This window comes from Denticeps clupeoides, chromosome 15, assembly GCF_900700375.1.
Source record: "Denticeps clupeoides chromosome 15, fDenClu1.1, whole genome shotgun sequence".
In the NCBI taxonomy this organism is placed as follows: Eukaryota; Metazoa; Chordata; class Actinopteri; order Clupeiformes; family Denticipitidae; genus Denticeps; species Denticeps clupeoides.
In genome coordinates, this window is record NC_041721.1 from 1116405 (window position 1) to 1138307 (window position 21903).

General features: G+C 47.5%; 1 protein-coding gene across 1 annotated transcript in view; it reads right to left on the minus strand.

The window, feature by feature from the left end:
• Nucleotides 1–1478: 1478 nt before the first annotated feature.
• The window catches only part of cog5 (component of oligomeric golgi complex 5), a 37613-nt gene continuing 17188 nt past the window's right edge, over nt 1479–21903 (minus strand). Inside the window, exons 8-22 of the mRNA XM_028954792.1 lie at nt 15813–15972; nt 15620–15732; nt 15429–15506; nt 12574–12655; nt 10042–10246; nt 8972–9133; nt 8789–8888; nt 5506–5616; nt 5020–5082; nt 4621–4724; nt 3165–3402; nt 2936–3012; nt 2728–2854; nt 2024–2103; nt 1479–1810 (exon numbers count right to left, since the gene is read on the minus strand). Coding sequence (XP_028810625.1) covers nt 1699–1810; nt 2024–2103; nt 2728–2854; nt 2936–3012; nt 3165–3402; nt 4621–4724; nt 5020–5082; nt 5506–5616; nt 8789–8888; nt 8972–9133; nt 10042–10246; nt 12574–12655; nt 15429–15506; nt 15620–15732; nt 15813–15972 — 1812 coding nt within the window. The 3' untranslated portion in view covers nt 1479–1698. The remainder of the gene's footprint in view (nt 1811–2023; nt 2104–2727; nt 2855–2935; nt 3013–3164; nt 3403–4620; nt 4725–5019; nt 5083–5505; nt 5617–8788; nt 8889–8971; nt 9134–10041; nt 10247–12573; nt 12656–15428; nt 15507–15619; nt 15733–15812; nt 15973–21903) is intronic.

A 21903-nucleotide genomic window follows, 5' to 3' on the forward strand; every position in this document is an offset into this window, starting at 1 on the left:
TCCCACTTACTACCATCGTGTGGTAGTAAAGAGTCCAATAACAGGAGTTTAAACTCTTTAGGTGTGAATGTCAGGAGTCATGTTTGGAGGAAACCAGGCACTTCTCATAACCAGGCTAATACCATCCCTACAGTGAATTATGGTGGTGGTATATGGTCCTGGCCGGGATGGGTCTCTGGTGGCTCTTAGAGGGGGTGGGGGTTGTACATGCGGTTGCTTGCAGCGCTGCTGGATGATCCTAGGCTACAGGCCCTTAGTTTATTACTAAAGTTACAAGTTCCAGTGCAATGTCTTTAAATGTAAAAAAGTTTTAAGCAAAGCTTGCTTATGGCCATACCAGCCGAAAACCCCCCGAACTCATCTGTTCTCTCATGCTAAGGAGGGTTGGGGCTGGTTAGTGAGATGTGAGACTGTCAGTTGCTGCAAGCTGTATCTTAACTACTGATTGTAAGTCGCTCTGATAAATACTCTAAATGTAAATCTTGATGAATCATTTTAGATGAACTATTTTGCATCTTTGTTGGTTTATTAGTAAAGTAACACGTTCCAGTGTAATTCCTTTAAACGTTTTCAAGCAGAGCTTGCTTATGGCCCTACCAGCCGAAGAACGCCCGATCTCGGAAGCTAAGAAGGGTTGGGCCTGGTTAGTATTTGGATGGGAGACGGCCTTGTAATATGAGGTGCTTTAAATCGCTTTGTTAGTTTATTAATTTCACTCTTTGATATGTTTCTCCACCCCTTTTCATTCATTCATTTATTTATATATTTATTTGATTATAAACTCAAACATTTTCAACCAAGGTTTTCTTACGGCCATACCAGCTGATAAATGCCCGATCTCATCTGATCTCAGAAGCTAAGGAGGGTTGGGCCTGGTTAGTACTTGGATGGTGGACCCTTAATCGGAAGGTGCCACCGAGGTCCCCTTGATCTCAGTACCGTCCCCCCACGATGCTCCCCGGCGCCTGACATGGTCCCACTGCTCACCAAGGGTGACGGTTAAATACAGAGGACACGTTTCACCGTGTCACAGTCACGTATAGTGTAAAGTGGTTTAATGTGCTTGTTAGGCAGATGCTGGTGAAGGACGGTGTCTTTACTGCGTGGGTATTGGACTTTTATTAAAGTATTAAAACTGCGTAAATTTGGAACAACGCTGGTTCCTTTTTTTTCAGCGAGTTGAACACGAGAATATTCCAGACCCTCCTGGATGCGACAGGCAGCACAGACCGTAACGCTGACGTAGGATCACGTCCGGAACATGGGCCTGGACCCCAAAGCGGACCACAGCTTCCTGGTGGGCGTCCTGGAGACGTACGGCATCGATGTGATGCTGACGACCGACTTCTCGTGCTGCACCTGACCAGCTGCTTTAGATACTTACGTACACCGGTTCCCACCGATTTTACCGCAATGTGTATTTACACGTTTATTTCATTTCTAAAAATATTAATTTTCAGTAAAACGCTGACATGAGAAAGTATCCAAACGTGCACCAGCAGCATTTTTATTTTAATCTTAAAGACACAGAAATGAATCCCGGGAAAAAATACACCAACAGCACTTCCTGTTAACACTCGTCACGGAGACGCCACGATCCCACGATCCTCACCTTGCCTACAACTATACGAATAAAACGCTGAACTAGAACCTTTGTGCCCAACCCTTCCATTTACAATACGTAGTTTGGTCCGCTCTTCACAGCCCGCTGGTGGCTCTCTGCAGGAGCTGGAGCATTATGGGATAGACGGGCGCGAACTCTTTGCCCTGTCTGGCCCTCACGGACTGGACGTAGGCCTCCAGAGCTCCCCTGTCAAGACACGGAGAGGGGACAGAAGCAAGCGTTAAAACATCCAGCCGGCAGAAAAAGGCACCAGTGGAGGGCGCTGCCCCACCAGCCATTTTCTACCGTTCACTGCGGCCCCTGTGTCGCTAGGGGGCCACGGAGCTCCGCGGAGCTCCACTCGGCTGCGCTGCTGCCCTTTGCGAACGTTGAGGGGCATTGTGGGATACGCGGACTCACCTGAGGAGGGTGAGGCGGTCCTTCTCAGCGGGGTGGTCATCCAGCCACTGGGAGTAACGGGCAACGGACCACTCCGCTCTCTGTGTGAGGGCAGAAACGCAAACATGTCCAACAGAAGGTCCCACACACAATCAGCTGAAGTAGTTTTCGAAATTATTCACCTTTTTACTAACTTTTCTTATCTTTTTATGTTGCCTCTGAGAACATTTTGATGCAGAATTTAATGAAAATTCCTGTCGTGATGTTTCGTTTGATGGCTCTATGTCAGACCGTGTTTTACATTTACAGTATTTACCAGACGCCCTCATCCGGAGCGTCTTACAAATTCTAATTTTATTTGTCACGTACACAGTCATACACGGTATGATATTCAGCTAAATGCTTTTATCGACTGTACAGACCACAATATTGCAAATATTGCAAGGATACAATGAACCAATAGGCAAATATTGCAAACATAACCAGATATTACACTTTTATGTCTTTAACATAAAATATAAAATACGTCTAACAGACACACAAATATGTGTACAGTCAGTAGTGACAGGGACAGTCCCCCCCTGGAGACACTCAGGGTTAAGTGTCTTGCTCAGGGACACGATGGTAGTAAGTGGGGTTCCGGTTCAGAGGCAAGTTTCAGGATATATACACGATATTAGTTATTATTGTATAATAATATTTTAGAATTGTTCTGGGCGTGGTACCTGATGGGGGGACTTGAGCTCGGGCGGGGCGCGGGTGAACAGGAAGTGTAGTACGGTGCTGAAGGGGATGAGGTCGCCCACCGCCTGACTGCTGCTGATCAGTTCGCTTGTCTGGAAAAGCAGAGGCCTGAACGGAACGATAAAAAAACGAGCGTGACGTGAAGAGGGCGGAGCACCGGCGGGGGCGGGGGGTCAAACCGCGACTCACCGGAAGGAGCGGAGCAGCCGATACGGCTTCCCCAGATCCGACACCCGCCTGCAGAGAGGAGCCACCGCCAACTCCATCTGAAACGCACACAGCCGAGCGAGGTCAGGTCTTCAGTGCGAGTCAATGACATTTACAGGGACGAGGACGGGGACGATTTCAGGCCGCTGAATGAATGTGTCCATCTCTACACAGCTTGGACATTTCCAGTGTTGGTCCCGCCCCCACCCACCTGGGCGAAGTCAGCGGCCAGCCTCAACTTGCCCCCTTCCCCCAGCGGGCGGAGCAAGCTGGCGTGGCGGATGAAGAGCTGGATGGCGCGCTGGGCGATGCCCTCCGTGCTGTCGTAGATGAAGTCCAGGCACTGGAAGTGGCGGAAGTAGTCGCTCATCACGCGCGCGACGAAGCCCTGCAGCTCCCGCATGTACAGGGAACACGGCACGTCCGGCTTGCCTGGAGCAGAGAGGGGACTGTGGGGACACACACACTCAGTGAGGACCTAGTGTGACCCTAACACAACATTACAACGTCCCAATTCGCTCTTAAAGGCCGCAGGGTTTCAGTTGAATAATTCATTTTGAATTGCAGTTTACAGTTTAACAGCAGCTGTAGGCGCCAATGTGCGAAAGCCCCACCCCACGAGTAACTGTCCAATCGCTGTTGTGGCACCACCCACTACAGATGAACACGAGAAAGAAACCCGTGCGTTGATCTTTTACGATCTTACTGTTACCCTTCAGCTGAAGACCTTCTCGCTCATTTCAGATCCATTGTGGGGGTGCACAGAGCCCAAAAAGATAAGAAGTGTCCCAAAATGTATGGACCTTACGCAGAAATGAATGAAAGAACACACACAGTCTCTCGTTCTTTTACAGAAGTTCATCAAAGGGCTTTCTGGACCGAATTTCACGTGGCCTGTACCCACATGGCCCCCAATAACAGTAGTCCCAATGAACCAACCACGTACACACACACACACACACACACACACACACACACAGAGAGACACAAAGAAACACACACTTGCACACTCCCGGGAAAACGGGAACAAAAGATCCGCTGCGTCACCGTCCCGTCGCGGCGTCTGTTAAATGTTATCAAGCAGCAGCACATTCATCTCCTTCATTCAGACCGCGAGACAAGGAGACGAGCGCCGGGACGGTGAAAGGGACACACACTGTTCCAACATGTCCCTCATGGCCTCCAGCGCGCGTGCACACACACACACACACACACACACACCAGCGCTCAGCTATATCAGACAGGAAGTAATGGGGCAGAAAAGCAGCGGCCTGATCTAATTTTTAAAAAGACGCTGATGACAAGGCTGATGTCTACAGCATGAAGAAAGTAGACGTTCTTTCTGCTCCTCAGACTGATGTGACACACACGGCAAGCTCACGTGGCGGCGGGCCGGACAGGAAGCCGCTGGTCTGGTGAAGTGGGCGGAGCTCAGGGGATTTCGGACTTTCGGCGTCCAGACTGCTGAACGCGTAAGAACTGAGTGTGGAGGTTAAAGGTCATGAACTCTCCAAAAAAAAAAAAAACACATCTACAGGTTAAAACCACGGCGCTGGAAATCCGGGGGAGGGGCTAACGGACACCCGAACCGGACTTGAGCCAATCAGAGGTCTCGGCCTAAAGCGGCAACGTGGGACTCAGGACGGAATGTGGAGTTGTTTTCTCACCCAGAGAAGTCCTCCTGGTGCATGGTAATGAGAATGGCCTCGACGGAGTCGCCGACCGACTGCAGCAGAGGCTGCACGGCGCCGTCCATCAGGGCCTGCACCGCCTGCGGAGCGAGAGAGAGAGAGGGACGGGGACCAAACTCAGTCCTCCAGACGTGGTCTCAAAAAGTGCAGACTTGACCCCCCTTGGGAGCTGTAATTGTGTAATTGTGTGGGATGCTGTCGTGGCGGGCAGCCATGACAGGCGCCCGGGGATGAGACCTGCATCAAGGGGACCTCAGTGGCACCTCGGGACTCAAACCCGCAACCTTCCGATTACGGGTCCGTTTCGTTACTCGCCAGGCCACCGCTGTGGATGTGTGTGTGTGTGTGTGTGTGTGTGTGCCGTTTGCGCCGCACCTCGAGAGACGCTGTGAGTGACTGCTCCGCCGCCGGTGGGAAGGATGTCTGACTGGAGACGATCTGAAACGCACACGTACACACTCGCTAAGATTTCGCAGATTAACTTTACAAGCTCATTGTTGAAATATTTCATGAACCAGAAGACCCAGGTTCAAACCCCACTTACTACCATCGTGTCCCTGAGCAAGACACTTAACCCTGAGTGTCTCCGGGGGGGGGGGACTGTCCCTGTAACTACTGATTGTAAGCCGCTCTGGATAAGGACGTCTGGTAAACGCTGTAAATGTAACTTTGCCGGGCCAGATTCTCCCAATATTCTCAGCAGCCGGGTTTTCCCAATTTTAAATTTGTGGCTCAATTCTCCACCTGTAAGGTGATGCCGCCAAATGACCGGACGTGCTCGATGTGGTGCTCGATGTGGTGCTCGATGTGGTGCTCGATGTGGTGCTCGTGGGAGTGGCCATGTGGATGGGTGCGGCCCACCTTGGCGACGGACTGCTGCAGCCGGTACAGCGAGTTCACCACGCCGACGTTCCTCCTCTGGCCTTCCGTCAGCGGGCCGATCACCTGACTGGCGTCACCCTGGGTGCACAGCTGCTCGACACGGAGAGAAGACAAGAGAGGAGCAGGGTCAACAGGGACGGCGCGCGGGCATGCTGGGGTCAGGGTGTCACACCGTGGTTGCTGTGGCAACTGGTGCACCAAGACAGAGGCGAAAGTTGGGCTAAAAATCTCCACACAGAGACTCGTACTGACATACTGGTTCATTTCCGGATCTGTGGCCACATGTAAAGCGGCTGAGACGTGTTGCTCGAGACGAGACGATATTACCTCTCGTTTAATGTTATTATTATTATTATTATGCAGTATTTCTGTTTCCTGTCTCTCCCATCGGGTTGCGCAGATGACGTCACTTCCTCAATACACAATCGCGACAATAATCAGATTTCATTCGATCTTTAGATAATTTAGCAGATGATTGGGAGAGAATGACAAGGACACTTTCTTTACAATAAAGTGGGTCGAAAAAACACGGAACAAATTTGAGCGTCTTCTGTGTCCGGAATGGACGTTGACTATTCTTGAGTCTATATGGTAACCGTAATATAATAACCTTAACCTTGTTAAGGTTAACCTTGATAACCTTGTTTTAATTATGAAATGGGTTTGACTAAAATATAATGTTTTTGTCTGTCCTACTTGGTACTTGTACTATATTGACTGGGTTAAATAGAATAGAATGAATTTTTATTGACTTAAACTAGACTAAAATGGTCCGTTTTGACTCTAAAATGAAGAAAAAAACAGCTATATTCCCAATTCAGTGCAGTTGAAGGGGAAGTGCTTCTGTTAACGCCTCCAGCGCGTATGTGTGAATGTTACGGCACGAGCCTCTTTACGAAGCTTTGGTCTCATAAATCAATTGCAATGATTAATTGCAATCAATTATTTGTAAAACATGCAATTAATTTGCTAAAATTCTGTAATCGATTGTGAATAAGATGCAGATATATGGAGAGACATTCCTCCATCAGGAAAAGACAGTCAAGTCCAGTCAGGCGGGGTGACGGCGGGTAACCATGGCGACGGTGTAAAAATGGCAGAGCAGGAGTTCGTTATCTGCAGGTGTGCGTCCCCCGCTGGGTGAAGTGTGGGGACAACCGACCCGGAGTGGCAACACGTTCGCGCTCTGGACTAAATCTAGCAGCTAAAAAAAGGAGCGTGGGGCGTAATGAGGACAAAATCCAGGTGAGTCTGGAGCGCCTGCTGAAAAGAGGATTCGGTTTCACCTCATTTCACAAGAGGGCACAGACGATCCGAAAAGTATCCAGAATGAAGAATGAAGTTTTATCTGCCGGGTATTCCGTCGGTGTAGGTCACTAAACTAATGTGATGTTAGAACGGGACAAACTGTCATATTATTCTCCAAGAAGAATACTGCCCGTCACTTTCCATTTCATCCACGCTGCTCCGGATGAAGAATACTTGCAGCCAGGTGGTCTTCCTCCTCCACGGTGGAGAACCACACGCATCAGGACCGATTCTAGACATGTTCTAGACGTTGCTCGTTTCTGCATTTACTAAACTGCATTATGGGAAAAGTGACGCTGGCAGGGAGGTCGCCGTGAGGATAACGGAAATGGGCACTCTGGCCCATTTTCTCAGCGGTGGCGTTCCGGGCCCAGCTGAGTGGAGAAAGGAGTGGAGACTGGAAAAGTAGACAATTATCCCCGAGAGTGAGAGCATTTACTGTCACTCAGACGTACACGGTGATTACAGAGCAGCTCCAGAACGTTGGACCCTCGGCACCTGCTAAGTGCTGCGCGGCCGTCAACACTAAGGGCGGCTGATGGCTTAATGGCCATCAACAGGAACCGGGCTGAGAATCAGAAACCCCGATCCAAATCCTAGTCCTCCGGTCCCTACACGACCACCACACTAACATGGTTCTGATGGGCCAGCGAGTCAACGTGATGTTAGAGAACCTGCCCCACGGGGTAGATTCTGAGATGGTGGTTTTTGGCTCTTCAAGTTGGTGACAGAGCTGCAAATACCCATTGAGTTTCCTTCCAAGACACAGACAGAAATTTCATCCCTGCAGACGCGAGACGATCAGGCCCGGAGGATCGTGGGATTGCCAAGCCGCCAAATCAATACAGCATCACGGTCTACAAGATATCAGGCCCAACCAATCAATTTCAGCCAATGCTTGTGCTGAAAACAGCAGACAGGTGTAGAGACGGTGAGGACAGGCGGGCGTGGTCAATACAGACGTGGACCCAGGTCCATCGCAGCTGCGAGACGACAACATGCGCCTGGAGAACAGGATGTCTCCAGCGTCAACTCTCCGCTCTTCCTGGGGTGTACAGGATCTGCTGTGCGATTGGCTCTGGAGAGTGACCCCACGAGTCACGGTGGCGGCGAATTAGCAAGAAAGAAAGCCCCCTGAACATGCGTAACTGCAGCAGTCCATTACTTTCGATGACGCCCATCAGCAGAAAGCTGATAACTAGAATTATTCCTTTAACACGACAGTCCTGTATTAATGTGGAACAGTGAAGAGCCCTTTTTTTTTTTTTTTATTCCTACAGTTCTGCAGTAACAATAACAAAGAAAAAGAACAATTTAGCAATGTCAGCTATTCAAACAAGCTATTCAAATTCTGATTTAAATTGGAACAAACTAGAGGAACAGTTATGGATGTGACGATGCACTAAATTCTGCTAAAAAGTATATAAAACAAGAATTCTTTTCCACATGGAAGAGCAAAGCTGTGATCTACCTTCCGGTAGAAAAATGTTCAGAAAACGAAAAGCCTTGTTCGAAAGTTGAAATTGGAGTGATTGTCATTGTGAAGCAATGTTAACCCTTGGTGAGCAGTGGGCAGCCATGACAGGCGCCCGGGGAGCAGTGTGTGGGGACGGTGCTTTGCTCAGTGGCGCCTCAGTGGCAACTTGGCGGATCGGGATTCGAACCAGCAACCTCCCGATTACGGGGCCGCTTCCTTAACCGCTAGACCACCACTGCCCGTTTGCAAGAGATTAATCTGCTCAGTCATACTGGATACTACAGTAAAAACACAAAGTCCCAGGTTCAAACCCCACTTACTACCATTGTGTCCCTGAGCAGGACACATACCCCGACTGTCTCCAGGGTGACTGTCCCTGTAACTACTGACTGTAAGGCGCTCTGGATAAGGGCGTCTGGTAAATGCCGTAAATGTAAATTAGTGAAGATACCAGAACCGACGTGGCAATGCGCTCACCAGCTGCTCCGACTTCACACAGAAGAGCTGGACCGTCTTGGCTGCGTTCTTGGCCACTGACAGGGTCAGGGTGGGGTCAACAGAGGCCACACTGAGCTCACTGTGGGACACAAAAGCCACGTGAAGAGCCATGTGTGTGTACAGATGTAAAGAGAAACCGCTCGTGCCATCGAGATGCTGTACCTGGCTATGGTCTTTAGGATGCTGTCCAACTCGTCGCTGGACGGAGGGTTCCGTCCCCCTTGTGGAAACACCAGGTTGATGGGGTCGAACAGGCGGGAGAGTGACTTGGAAAGATACGCCGCTTCGTAGGGCTGGAGAGATGCCTTCAGCTCCTTCTCTGGACTGGAACAAACAAAGAGAAACATCATTACAGGCACATAAAAAAAAAAAAAATCCACTCATGTGCAATTATTCACAATTCACGTGCACTAATTTGACCGTGACCACCCCCCTCCAGTGAAATCACGTTATTTTTAAACACTAAATAGGACTTGAGTCCATATTCAGGCTCTAAACAGATCACTAAGGCCCTGCTTATTGACCCGACTTTGATACAATTACAATTAGTACTTTTTTTTTTTTTTTGCACGTTATTACCTTGTCGAAAATCTCTCATTAAATCCTCAGCGCTGGAGGGCGGTGATCCTTTTTCATTTATTTTTAAAATCATTATCTGGAATTGCAATTCGTTTGTGGCGGGCGCGTGCATCAGAGACGTCTCTGAATGGAAGTTATCGTTCATCCAACATCACAGTCGCCCTGGTCGAGATGAAGTGAGCTGATGGTCCGGTTGGCCAAACACAAGAATAATGATTAAAAAAAAAAAAAAAAAAACGATATAACTGCAGCCACGCCCCGCAGGAAATCCGCTACCTCAAAATCTCTGCCCTTAATGTGGAGATTGTTTAAAGGCCCTCCTTTCAGCTGAAGCCGATTCAGCTGCCAGAGACGCTCCTCATACCGGGACGTCGGGCTCCTGCCCGCAACATATTTGGGGGTTCAGGGATGATTTGGGCCATCTGGCCGGATGCTTGCTGTTGATCCCCCCTGAATGTGCTAACTAAGATCTATAGAACAAAAACTACAATGTTGGACCACATAACTCTCCACTTCAGCCTTTAAAATATTGATCGATCAGAATTTAATGAAGCTGGATTTGGTGCCTTATCTGGCCACGCAAGGTTCTGTACCCATGACGCATTGTGCACGTGTACAGCATGGCTGGCCGTTGAATGTGTCGCTCGACTCACTCATAACCCTGTTTGGCTTGGGTGAAGAGGTCCGGCGAATCGGCCACCGGGTCGGGCAGCTCCGCTGGCAGGTCCAGGCTGCCCGAGTTGGACAGCGCCCCCTGGATGCTGGTGCTGTACTGCTGCAGGCGCTTCCACAGGTCGTTGTAGAGGCGCAGCAGCTTGGGGTACTCGCCCTCCAGGGCCTGCTTCAGGAACGTGGACGCTGCCGAGAGAAGAAACAATAGGGTCACTGCCAGGTCAAAGGTCCCCGGTCTGTCCTCAGACACCAGGAACAGTAGAGATCATCTGTAGTCCCCCACCACGCATCAGGAAGGTAACACCAGTGTACAAAAGCAGCCACATTGTAAAGATCCGCTCTTTGCTCTCCAGCGAGGCTGAAAATTCCATTTCCATAATCCAAACTCCCCTGCTGATAACAGCAAGGGGGAAAAATGAAGGTAAAAGGGAAAACAGGTGGATTCTCCCAGAATTCGTCTCCATTAATGTGATAATAACTCAACCTTACGAGTGAGTAAGTGCTCATGGTGGATATTAGGCAGATTTATTTATTTTTTTAATGCAAGAGTGATTTGGCACGTGAATAGTCAAGCAGTGATGGTGTTTATTAGGGGGGCAATGCTCAGTGTTAAATGAGCTGTTAACGTTCCACGTCTGGTGTGAAATGAAAATGTTAATGTGGATGTGGGAACTGAGGAAGCTCCCCTGATAAAAAACGCGGATGTGTGACTATCGCTGGCAACTACGGCGTGGAAAAAACGTCTTGATTCTAGGTTGTCGTCCGTCATCGTGGCCTCAACAAAACAACATGATTTAGTTATTAATTATTTTGTTCATTCCACCAGAGCATCTCAAAAAATAGAACGACAATTGGTTAATGGTGTCTTCAACTCTTCAGGCCCAACCAAGTATTGAGTTAGACATTTCAGTGTTGTGTAACATTAAAATAATTTGAGATACTGGAGATATCAGACATCACAATTTTCCCCTGTCTCAATTAGTTTTAGTCGAATCATTTTGTCCAGCTGTCATTTTAGTCTTTATTAGTTTTATTTTATTTAACCCAGTCAATATAGTATCTGGTAGAACAGACAAAAACAACATTTTCCTTTTGTCAAACCCATTTTATAACTAAAACAAGGTTATCTTATTATTATATTATTGTTGCCTTATAGACTCAAGAATACTCGACATCCATTTTTTGACACAGTTGTTCTGTTTTCTTCTAATCATAAATTTCATAGACAAAAACAACAACACTTTATATTAATTCAACACATGAAGTGATAAAGCAGGGGGCGGGGCTTTATAGCATCAGCACAATTCATGTTATTTTACCTCAGCTGATGGCAGTGAAGTCAAACTGCAGTTGAGACAAAATGATTTCAGATTCAACTGCCATGAAAATTAGTTCTGATTAACAATCGGTTGTGGGTTTTGTTGCTAAGCAACGCCATTCCATTGGCAGTCAGGTAGATTAAATATAGAGAATAACAATCCAGCATCTTCAAACACTGCTCATGCAATCATATAATTAATAATACAAAATTACAATTATAACATCATAATGCATCAAGTTGATACAGCCGGGGGACCTCTCATCAGATTATTCATAAAAAAAATACGGAGCAAATAGAACTATGTTACTAAGAGTCTATGATGGGTAAAATATATTGATCAGGCAAGTGAACGGAACTCATAAAAAATGATCCTTCATTTCTTTATGAAGTGAAGTGATTGTCACTTGTGATACACAGCAGCACAGCACACAGTGCACACAGTGAAATGTGTCCTCTGCATTTAACCCATCACCCTGAGTGAGCAGTGGGCACCATGACAGGCGCCCGGGGAGCAGTGTGTGGGGACGGTGCTTTGCTCAGTGGCACCTCAGTGGCACGTCTCAGCACGTCTAACACTAAAACATTTGTGGGGCAATCAGAAAATGGACAGAAACAAGTTACACCGCCGTTGTCCTGTGCATAATTTCACCAAAACCAGCGTGGGTGGAGTGTTCAGGCAGCGGTGAACTGGTCTGGGAACAGTTCCTTCCCATTCCGATCAGGGTTGATGTCCATCCCACCTCTGTAGGAAGTGAGGGTCCCTGGTCCACCGGGGGCGTGGTGCAGGACTCAGGGTACAACAGAAAGGTGTGTGTGTGTGTGTGTGTGTGTGTGTGTGTGCATTTGTTGGCTTCACTACAGCCTGGAAAAATGTAAACGGCTTCTCCTCGACCAGAAACCACCTCCTCCTCCTTTCTCACCTCTAAAAGCGTCCGAACGTGCTGGGTGGGATGGAGCCTCGGCGGAGAGGTGCGTGTTGCTGGACGGGGGGGGGGGAATGACGCGGCCGGCGCGGTGCTATTTGCGCGGGAAACGCGTGGGTGCCGCGGTGACGGGGACATGATGGAGTGGAATGCAATTTGCGCGCAGGAGGAAAATAAAAGATGTGCGGCATTGTGTACACACATACAAAGACACACTCTGCCCTTCTCTGAGTGTGTTGGGGAGTGTGTGTTGAGTGTGTAGGACTCACAGGCGGAGGCTCTCTGGAACTCCACCGACAGCGTCTGAGTCACAGAACTCCAGAAAGTCAGGAGGATGTCGGGCTGCCCGTCCTGCGCAGAGGAGAGGGTTAAACACGACACACACGCCATCAACGGAACTCACAAAGCCCAAACACACACACACACAGCACACACACTTATCAATCATCTCACAGCTGTCAATCTTAAACATGCATTTTAAAGTAAGCTTCAACTGCAGCTCTAATCTAAAGAAGACGGTGTGTGTGTGTGTGTGTGTGTGTGCGCGTGCATCAGAGAAACAGCACAAAGACATATGAAGGGCGATCTGCTCTGGTGTTCCTCACTCCTCAATCTAATCTGAAGCAGCATCTCCCTCTGTCTGCCTGTTCTGCCGGCGTGATGGACGACACGATGGGGACAGTGGGGACGGAGGGGGTGGGGCTTTAATTCGAAGTCAGATCAACGGTGTGGCAGCTTCACCACCCGAACATGAGCTGCTCTCCTCCAAAAAAAAAAAAAAAAAACCCTCATTTTCACCAATGTTTGAAAATTAATAAATCAGAGATTGAATGAGCGACACAAAAAACAAAAAAGCATTTCCTAATTCCAACCAAAATTAAGAAAAACATGATGGTCCTCAAAATAACAAAATAAAACTACAGTGGAAAAAAAAAAAAAAAAAACGAAAAAACACCCACAGTTTTTTACAGAACGTGCATCTGTTCAGCTTCAGGACCTGTGTGGAATAGTCGCTGGTCCTTCAGTCTTCAATCAAGATAATATTTACAGTATTTTCAACCCGCGACAGAATTCTGCTGCCGTTGCTCTGCAATTCAAAGCTCCGACTGCGAATACATGGGCGGGGTTACCAGATGGACCAATCACAGGAAACCTGACCTGAGCCCAGGTGGTACTCTAGCAACTGCCCAATTAGCCCCATCCCACCTCTACGGAACCCCGCCCATAATCACGGCTGGTAGCAGGGGGGTTCTGGTGGCCCTGGAACGGGACACGGTGTCCGTCTCGGCTAATAGGGTCTCACTACAACGCTGCAGTCGGCGTGCAGGAACGTGGAGAGAATGGGTTTCCATAGAAACCCTGGTGCGCCAAACCTCACACTCTCTCAGAGATTCACGCATGTTTTTTTTTCCCGATTCCCTCCGGTGTTGATTGTGTGTGTGTGTGTGAAAGAAAATATGAATGTTTCTCTACACAGATGCCAAACTGTGTGTGTGTGTGTGTGTTAGAGGTGGAGGTTGTTGAAAATGGATCCACTTGTAGCAGCTCACTGTACTACAAGTTGGGCATCACCTGGACCCAAACCCAAAGAAACTAAAGACGCAGGAACCAGTTGATGCAACGTGTCGCGAACATGTGGCCGTACGGTCACAAATGGGAGTGGCCCAGCAGGAAAAGGTGGACTTTGATTGGCTGCTGCTGGAATATGTGACCTGACCTGAGTTTTATATGAATCACTGACATGATTGTATAATTACACACAACCATGGACAATAAAACGAATCCCCTCGCTATAAAACACAAACACTGTAAATCTAAAACCAGCTCAGTGCTCTGCTCAGTGCCACAGTGTGGAGAGTCGCCAAATCGCCTTAAATGAAGTGAAGTGATTGTCACATGTGGTACACAGCAGCACAGCACACGGTGCTCACAGTGAAATTTGTCCTCTGCATTTAACCATCACCCTTGGTGAGCAGTGGGCAGCCATGACAGGCGCCCGGGGAGCAGTGTGTGGGGGCGGTGCTTTGCTCAGTGGCACCTCAGTGGCACCTTGGCGGATCGGGATTCGAACCGGCAACCTTCTGATTACAGGGCCACTTCCTTAACCACTAGGCCACCACAGTTAAAAAAAAAAGCTCAAAACAGTCATATTGATGCTCAATTTCACAGAGCAGAACCAAACTCAGGTCTGTAACACAGATGGGAAGTGCAGCGACTTCTGTCTGGGGATCTTTAACATCACACACCAGCCATTTTACAGATGAGAAGGATGCAAAGGCTCATTTGAGAAGATGCTAGGGGTCTTGAGACCTGATGTGCAGATTATTTATAAAGGGAGGCGATCAACAGCCTCCATAGAAACCAGCATCCTGACAGAAGCTTCTGAAGGTTGTGTGAAGCAAAGTTAGTTACAGGAAGGCATGCGGTGAACAGGCTGCCCATAGGAAAAACACACCGTGTGTGTGTGTGTGTGTGTGTGTGTGTGTGTGTGTGTGTGTGTGTGTGTGTGAGGAAGTTTTTTTCTCCTTACAGAGACCAACCACCTGCAGACACTCAATTAGGACGTCATTTGCTGTTAATGCCCAGCAGCAACTCCCCCAGCAGGGGGACAGTCAGACCTACAGCTACAGGCAAGGTCACGCTCACACAATCAAATGCATGCGAATGCACATAAACGCATGCGCGTGCACTCACAAATGCACATGCACGCACAAATGTATGCGCATATTCAAACAAATGCACATGCACACATAAATGCATGCACAAATACAAGCAAGTGCACACGCACACAAATACAAACAAATGCACATGCATGCTTGCACACACAAATGCATGCGCACGTAAAAACAAATGCATATGTATGCACTTATTTTTTTTAAAATGCACATTCACACTTGCACACACAAATGCATGCGCATGTAGGGGGAAAATGCACATGTATGCACAAAAGCACATGCATGCACGCACAGAAATATGCATGCACATGTGCAAACAAATACACGTTCAAATGCACACATGCATGCATAAACAAATGCACAAAGTGCTCACACAAACATTTGGGCATGCACAAATGGACTCAAATGGGCACACAAACGCAAATGCAAAGTGATGACTACCAACTCACCTTGTTAATTTCATCAATGAAACATACATGAGTGACAGGATCTCTCTTCTTGCCCAAGACCTTCTGAAGATGTTGGACCTGAACACACACAAACACACACACTTTCAAGAAAGATGTGTGGTGAAATGCCATGGTGATGGTGCTGTGTGTGAGTGAGGGGTGTAGCCTGACCCCTGATGATGTGGGGTTACCTGACTACAGGCAGCACAGATGTGGTCCATGAGCTTCTCTAAGCTAGTCCAAAGAGCCGCTCTGAAAGCCGCTGTGTTGCCTGGTGTTGGCATGACCGCCCTGCCTGGAGCCCCTGAATGTCATACCCCCCAAACCGAACAGAACGAGTTACAGAGATCACAACCAACTCAGACCACACAAGTGTCTACGTACCTTTAATGCTCCCAGACTGGGTCAAGACCTTGATGTCCAGGGACTTGGTCACATTCTCCTCAATGGAGGTCCGGTAGCCGTCCACCACGTTGGAGATGGTCTCTTTCAGGTTGCCCAGATTGTAGAAGACTTGCAAAGCTGTTCCCACCTGAGTTGGGTTCTGCAGGAAAAAAAAGTATATGGACTAATATCAGTAATTCATCATTTAATAACATTTAATAACATTTTAACCAAGTAAACTTCCCAATACCTTGTGAAGATGAGGCTGAACTAATTTTTCTGGATCTGCCTTGTCAAACTGAACCCAAACTATCTGAAAATTACTGGTTTTTGCAGGTGACATTTATTTTCACCCCCCCCCCTTCCCACCTGCACCGGATTGAATCTTTCAGTGCCACAGAGCGGGTCAGAGAAGGCGGGGAAATCAAATCAACCTACAAAAAAACAAAAAAAAAAAATACCTGAACACACATTTCAGCTCCATGCCTTGACGTCACATTACACAAGGGGGTGCTGGAAACTGGGTCATATTCAACCCCAAAAAAAAAATCTCCATCCCTTTTCCACCGTTCATGGCTGCAGGACGTAAGAGGGTACGCATCCAGCAGAGGATTCTGTTGTCCACTTTCTCCTTGATCAACAAAACCAAAAAAAAACCAAGCAAGACGAGGAGATGACAGGAAGCGATAGTTCGTCCTGAGCCACGATAATGGCGGTAAAATGAGGTGTAATGAGCAAAAGCGGTCGGGATGAAAGGCTCTCATTAACGAGGAAGCTCTGGGCCGAGACGCAGCGCTGTTCCTGTACTAATCACCATGCAGATGGTCGTCCCACCACCCCACCCTGCTCTTCAGATTGAGGCCAGGACACAGCGAGTGTCTCTCGCACCAGTGTTCTGTGGTCACCAAAGACGATGAACTGAGCTGAGAAGAAGGCACCCCCTGCATACCACTTGGGCAGTGGTGGCCTAGCGGTTAAGGAAGCGGCCCCGTGATCAGAAGGTTGTCCTCTCAACAACAACATAGAACTCCCATACACTCCAGCACTTTCACTTTCAATCACTCTGGACTCTTTGCACAAAATCTCTGCTCTTTTTTTTTTTTATCTTTATACATTGACTCTCACTCATTTGCACACCTTCACCCTACCTGTTACACATATTTTATGTTAAAGACATAAAAGTGTAATATTTGGTTATGTTTGCAATATTTGCATATTGGTTTTCATTGTATACTTGCAACATTTGCAATACTGCGGTCAGTAAAAGTCGCTAAAAGCATTTCACTGCATATCACACCGTGTATGACTGTGTATGTGACATCAAATTTGAATTTGCCACCGAGGTTATGGCTGGAACTTCCTCAGTCGGGGGACGCCAAGAGAACAGACCATGAGCTAAATGCGAGTAACGCGTGTGAGGTCCTCAGCATCTTCGGCAGGTCACTACTGAGAAGGTGTGGGATGTTGTGCAAGCCGCGAAGCTTTCCACGGAAGGAGAATAAGATTCACGCTGCCGCAGTGCAGCTCCATCGCATTAGGCACGTTAGGCTATTACCGTCCTCATCAGTGACACTGTAGGTGTTTCTCGAGAGCCGGCGTGGGGGCTGGAGCGAGAAACAATCTTCTAGTTACTTCTAGTTACCTCCAAAAACATAAATAAATTACACAACCTCAGAAAATTGGGAACAGACTCTTCATGAAAGGACGTCCATCGGTCCCCTCCATCACAAGGATGTATGTATGTATGTATGTAGAACTTTCATGTATCCACGTTGCCACAAATCATCATGCAGGGCGACTAAAGCCTTTTAAAAGGCAACTAGAGTTGTCACAGAGACACTCGGGCCCGACCTCCTGCTTGGAGGGCGAGAGCAATAGACAATGAAGGGTGGTAGTAGCCTAGCGGGTAACACACTCGCCTATGAACCAGAAGACCCAGGTTCAAATCCCACTCACTACCATCATGTCCCTGAGCAGGACACTTAACCCTGAGTGTCTCCAGGGGGGGACTGTCCCTGTAACTACTGGTTGTAAGTCGCTCTGGATAAGGGCGTCTGGTAAATGCTGTAAATGTAAATGTAACACATAAATGAACTGATACCAACGAGCCGGAAGGGAAAACCAGCCCTTGATTTGCACACTGAGCACACGTACATACACACGCAGCCCAAACTGCTGAGGCGGATACCAGAACACTCATCTACCCCCCGCAAGGCGATAAACAGTTTACGCCACCCGACAAACGGGCGAACACAGCGCTGCGCGGCAATCAAGGAGTCATCTCACACTTGGTAAAAAAAAAAACAATTCAATAAATTATATGATCATTAAAAATAAAAATACATGGCAATATTTTAGCTGGTGATAGTGTATCGACAGAGGAACATGAACTATCGATATTTTGTATACAGAAATATGGTGCTGACCCAGTCCTCTCCAAGCACCACACCAGCCTTAGACAACTGACTGGGAAATTAAACATCTCATTTTCAATCTTCATTTTATGCATTTTTATCTTAACATTTTTGGCGTCCACTAGTTCAGTTTTAAAAAAGGCAAAGACAATATAGTTAAAATTCAGTTCACCGTCATTAATGTAATATGCTCCACCCAGATCGTACAGATTGTATATCAACTGTTCTCTTCTTTTTCAGTGAACTGTAGAGTATTGCATTACTTACAGTACCACAATATGCTAAGGTGCTAAGGTCCTCAGGAGTGGGTTAGTGGGGGTCCCTCTGCTTGTCCGTGTGTTTTTCCTTTTTGGGCCTGAAGGGGCGGAGTTTCTGATTGCTGGCTCCACCCACGGCCTGGTGGCTAATCTTCAGCTGCCAGCATATGAGGAGGGCTGAAACGTGAAGACGGTGGCTTGGTGCTCAGAGGAGTTTGTAGTGGAGCTGTTGTCCATTGGGCTTTGTTTGTGTCCCTCCCTCTGCCCGTGTGTGGATTCCCCTCTGTTATATAGTTTGTGTGTGTTTGGTTGAGGGTTTTATGGTGCTGTTTACACCACTAGTAGGTTTGGTTGTATAACAGATTACTTCCCGCACTGTAAATAAATACTCTTATTGCACCGTCCAACTAGTTCACATTGTCCACGTTCCTTCCCCCTAGATGGGAACGTGACACCCTGGCATTGATATATGTTGGCATTGATAAACGAACAATACACACATGTTCATTTCTGGCATTTACCAGACGCCCTTATCCAGAGCGACTTACAATCAGGTTGTAAACCTACCGGAACCTTGGACGTTGTGTTCTGGTCCACGGGCGAGCGTCTAACCCGCTAGGAGAGGGTGGCCCTCGTTTTCCATCCAGCCGTTCTGTACAACGGCTGAGGAGATCGTAGCGTCGCACAGGCCGCGTTACCAGGTGTATAAACCCAGGCCGACGGAGGTCGGAACACGAAAATCCGCACAAGGTCGTGCTGAGAATGACGGGCCAGTCTGTGGGGGGCGCTGGGGACGGGACACGTGGGACACGTGGGACAAGTGTAAAAATGTGATTTCGGTAGCAATTTGAAGATAGGACCTTAGAAAATGTGACAAAACGGAATTTTCCAAAGACTCTGGAATTGGACGTGTCGGTTTTTGATGTAAAGGTTACAGTCTCGCAAGGCGGTGAGAAACGAGCGAACCCTGAACGACACTCTCAGTAAGATGACCTTTCAATGGAAATTCAGATTTCCCTAAAGAGGAGGACAATTATTGGGAGGACGGCTCATATTTAGCCAAGAATCTTACTGCCAACCAAACACACACACACACAGAAGAAATTACATTTAGTATGTATGGCAGAAATGTTGTATGATGATTAGGCTTGAAGGAATGAAGCGGTTTGACGAGTAACCTCGGTGTGAAACGTTGCCGTTAATCCACAGTCAAGACATCGCAGTAAAATAAATGTCCACACGAACCAAAGACACAGAATAGCGTGACACGCACGGACAAAGAGAAACACGCCCAAAAAGACCTCAAGCGGATCACGGCAGAAGGACAACGAGAGATGAGTCTCGTCTGAGAGTGCTTTTTCAAAAACAGCGGGGTAAAATACGCGTTTTTACAATAAAACGTCGTAAAAGGACCGTACAGAGAGTGTGCAAGCAGGGTAGTGGCAATATTCGCTAACCTCATCGTTCAAAGCTGAGGTCAGACAATGTGAACACACTCACGTTTTGGCACATCAGCTTGAACTGAATTGTGAACTGTTAAAAGATCTAACGTAGACAGGTTTTTTAAGTTCTTGTTTTTTTTATTGTCACTGCATTTAAGTTACGAATTTTAATTTTTTTTGTTTTATTTACACATTTTATTTATGAAAAGCTGCAATAAATAGCTTCTTACTTTTAAAACCTTTATATAATGTGTTTGTGGGGTTTATTGTGAAAGCAATTCAGGCAAAAAATAATTGTGAAATCTGGATTATTTCCGACTATAATCATTCCAACCCTAATCATGAATATTCAAGTTCCATTGTAGAAATTAGAGCAAAGGATCTTATTTTCATGCAACACAAAAGGAAACATCAAATGATCCAATACAATTATCACATTAAAAAAAATATCTATATTGTGATTATAATGTAAAATGATTGTAGAGTTCTAACTACATTAATTTTGAAGGGTTGGAAATGAGACAACTGTTACTTTAAGACACACACGCACACAACCACACACTCTAGTGAGAATAGCTGCGGTGATGCCAGGCTCCCAGGCTGGCAGCCCATCTGCCCCTGTGCCATCTCGCATCTTGGCACGCCTGGCCTGCTGCGACTGGGCCTGTGACCGTTTTCCCATGAGGCCGTGCACACCACCAGCCCTGAGTCAACATGACACACTTCGCTGCAGGCGCAACGCTGTCTGGTTTCGGGGCTGGACGACTTCATTCCTCCTCGCTGCCAGATTCGTCCAAACATTTTTCGCACAGCAATTCGCCAAGGAACACAAAGACAGGAAATAATGAAAGGTGATCAAAAAGTCATGTTTAGCAAAATTATAATAATAATAACAGGCAAATAAAACTCCACATTATAAATCACGAATATTTAATATTTATTGCAGGCCAGACTGTACGATAAAGGACATCAGATAAATAATGATTGCAGCGATATGCAACTAGTGATCTGCTGATATTTATTTATTGTGGTGGTAGGGTGGTAGTAGCCTAGTGGGTAACACACTCACCTATGAACCAGAAGACCCGGGTTCGAATCCCACTTACTACCATTGTGTCCCTGAGCAAGACACTTAACCCTGAGTGTCTCCAGGGGGGGACTGTCCCTGTAACTACTGATTGTAAGTTGCTCTGGATAAGGGCGTCTGGTAAATGCTGTAAATGTAAATGTAAATGTATTGTGATTCCTACACGACACCATTCAGCAGCCGGTCACATGACCCTGTGACTGATATTCCCCTTCTGCAGCAAGATTCCACTCTCAGCCAATCAGAAAGCCCGCGGGCTGTGCAATTACGTCCCAATGCCAAGCTTCTCTCAGTCATCTTACTTGGGCTCTAAAATTCCAGACAAAAATGGGAACTAATGACGATGACTACTGTAAATCATGACTGAAAGCATGACTGATGGTGGAGGTCGACCTGCATGTCTTCTTTACGTTTCTCCTCCTCTATGCGGAACCAGGAAGCTTGAAGCCACGTTGCACACAGCCGGCGGATGGGGGAGGACGCTGGCAAAGATATTTCCCCTCATCCCTCCGTCTGGATGTCAGGCGTGCAGCGCGGTGCCACGATTATTTGAGCCCCGGCTGGCGGGGCGAACAGGAGCCGGCAGGAACGGGGAGGGTATTTTTGGGGCAGAAGGCCCGTCACCTCCAGCCGCGTGAAATGGAGAAGCCACATTACCTCCCTCCGCCGCCGAGCCAGGCAAAGAGGACACGGTCCCCCAGAGCGCCGCGCTTTCTAGGTCAGGATGACAGAACCGAGGCAGGGTGGCTCTGATCCTGAAGCATCCCATTATGGCTTTATTTTTAAAAATAGTCTGACCAAATCGGAATGGAGGTTCATGGAGTGACACCGTTCTGTAGCATCAGCAATAACACGATGTGGCCAAAACTGGAGGGGTGAACCGATTACGAT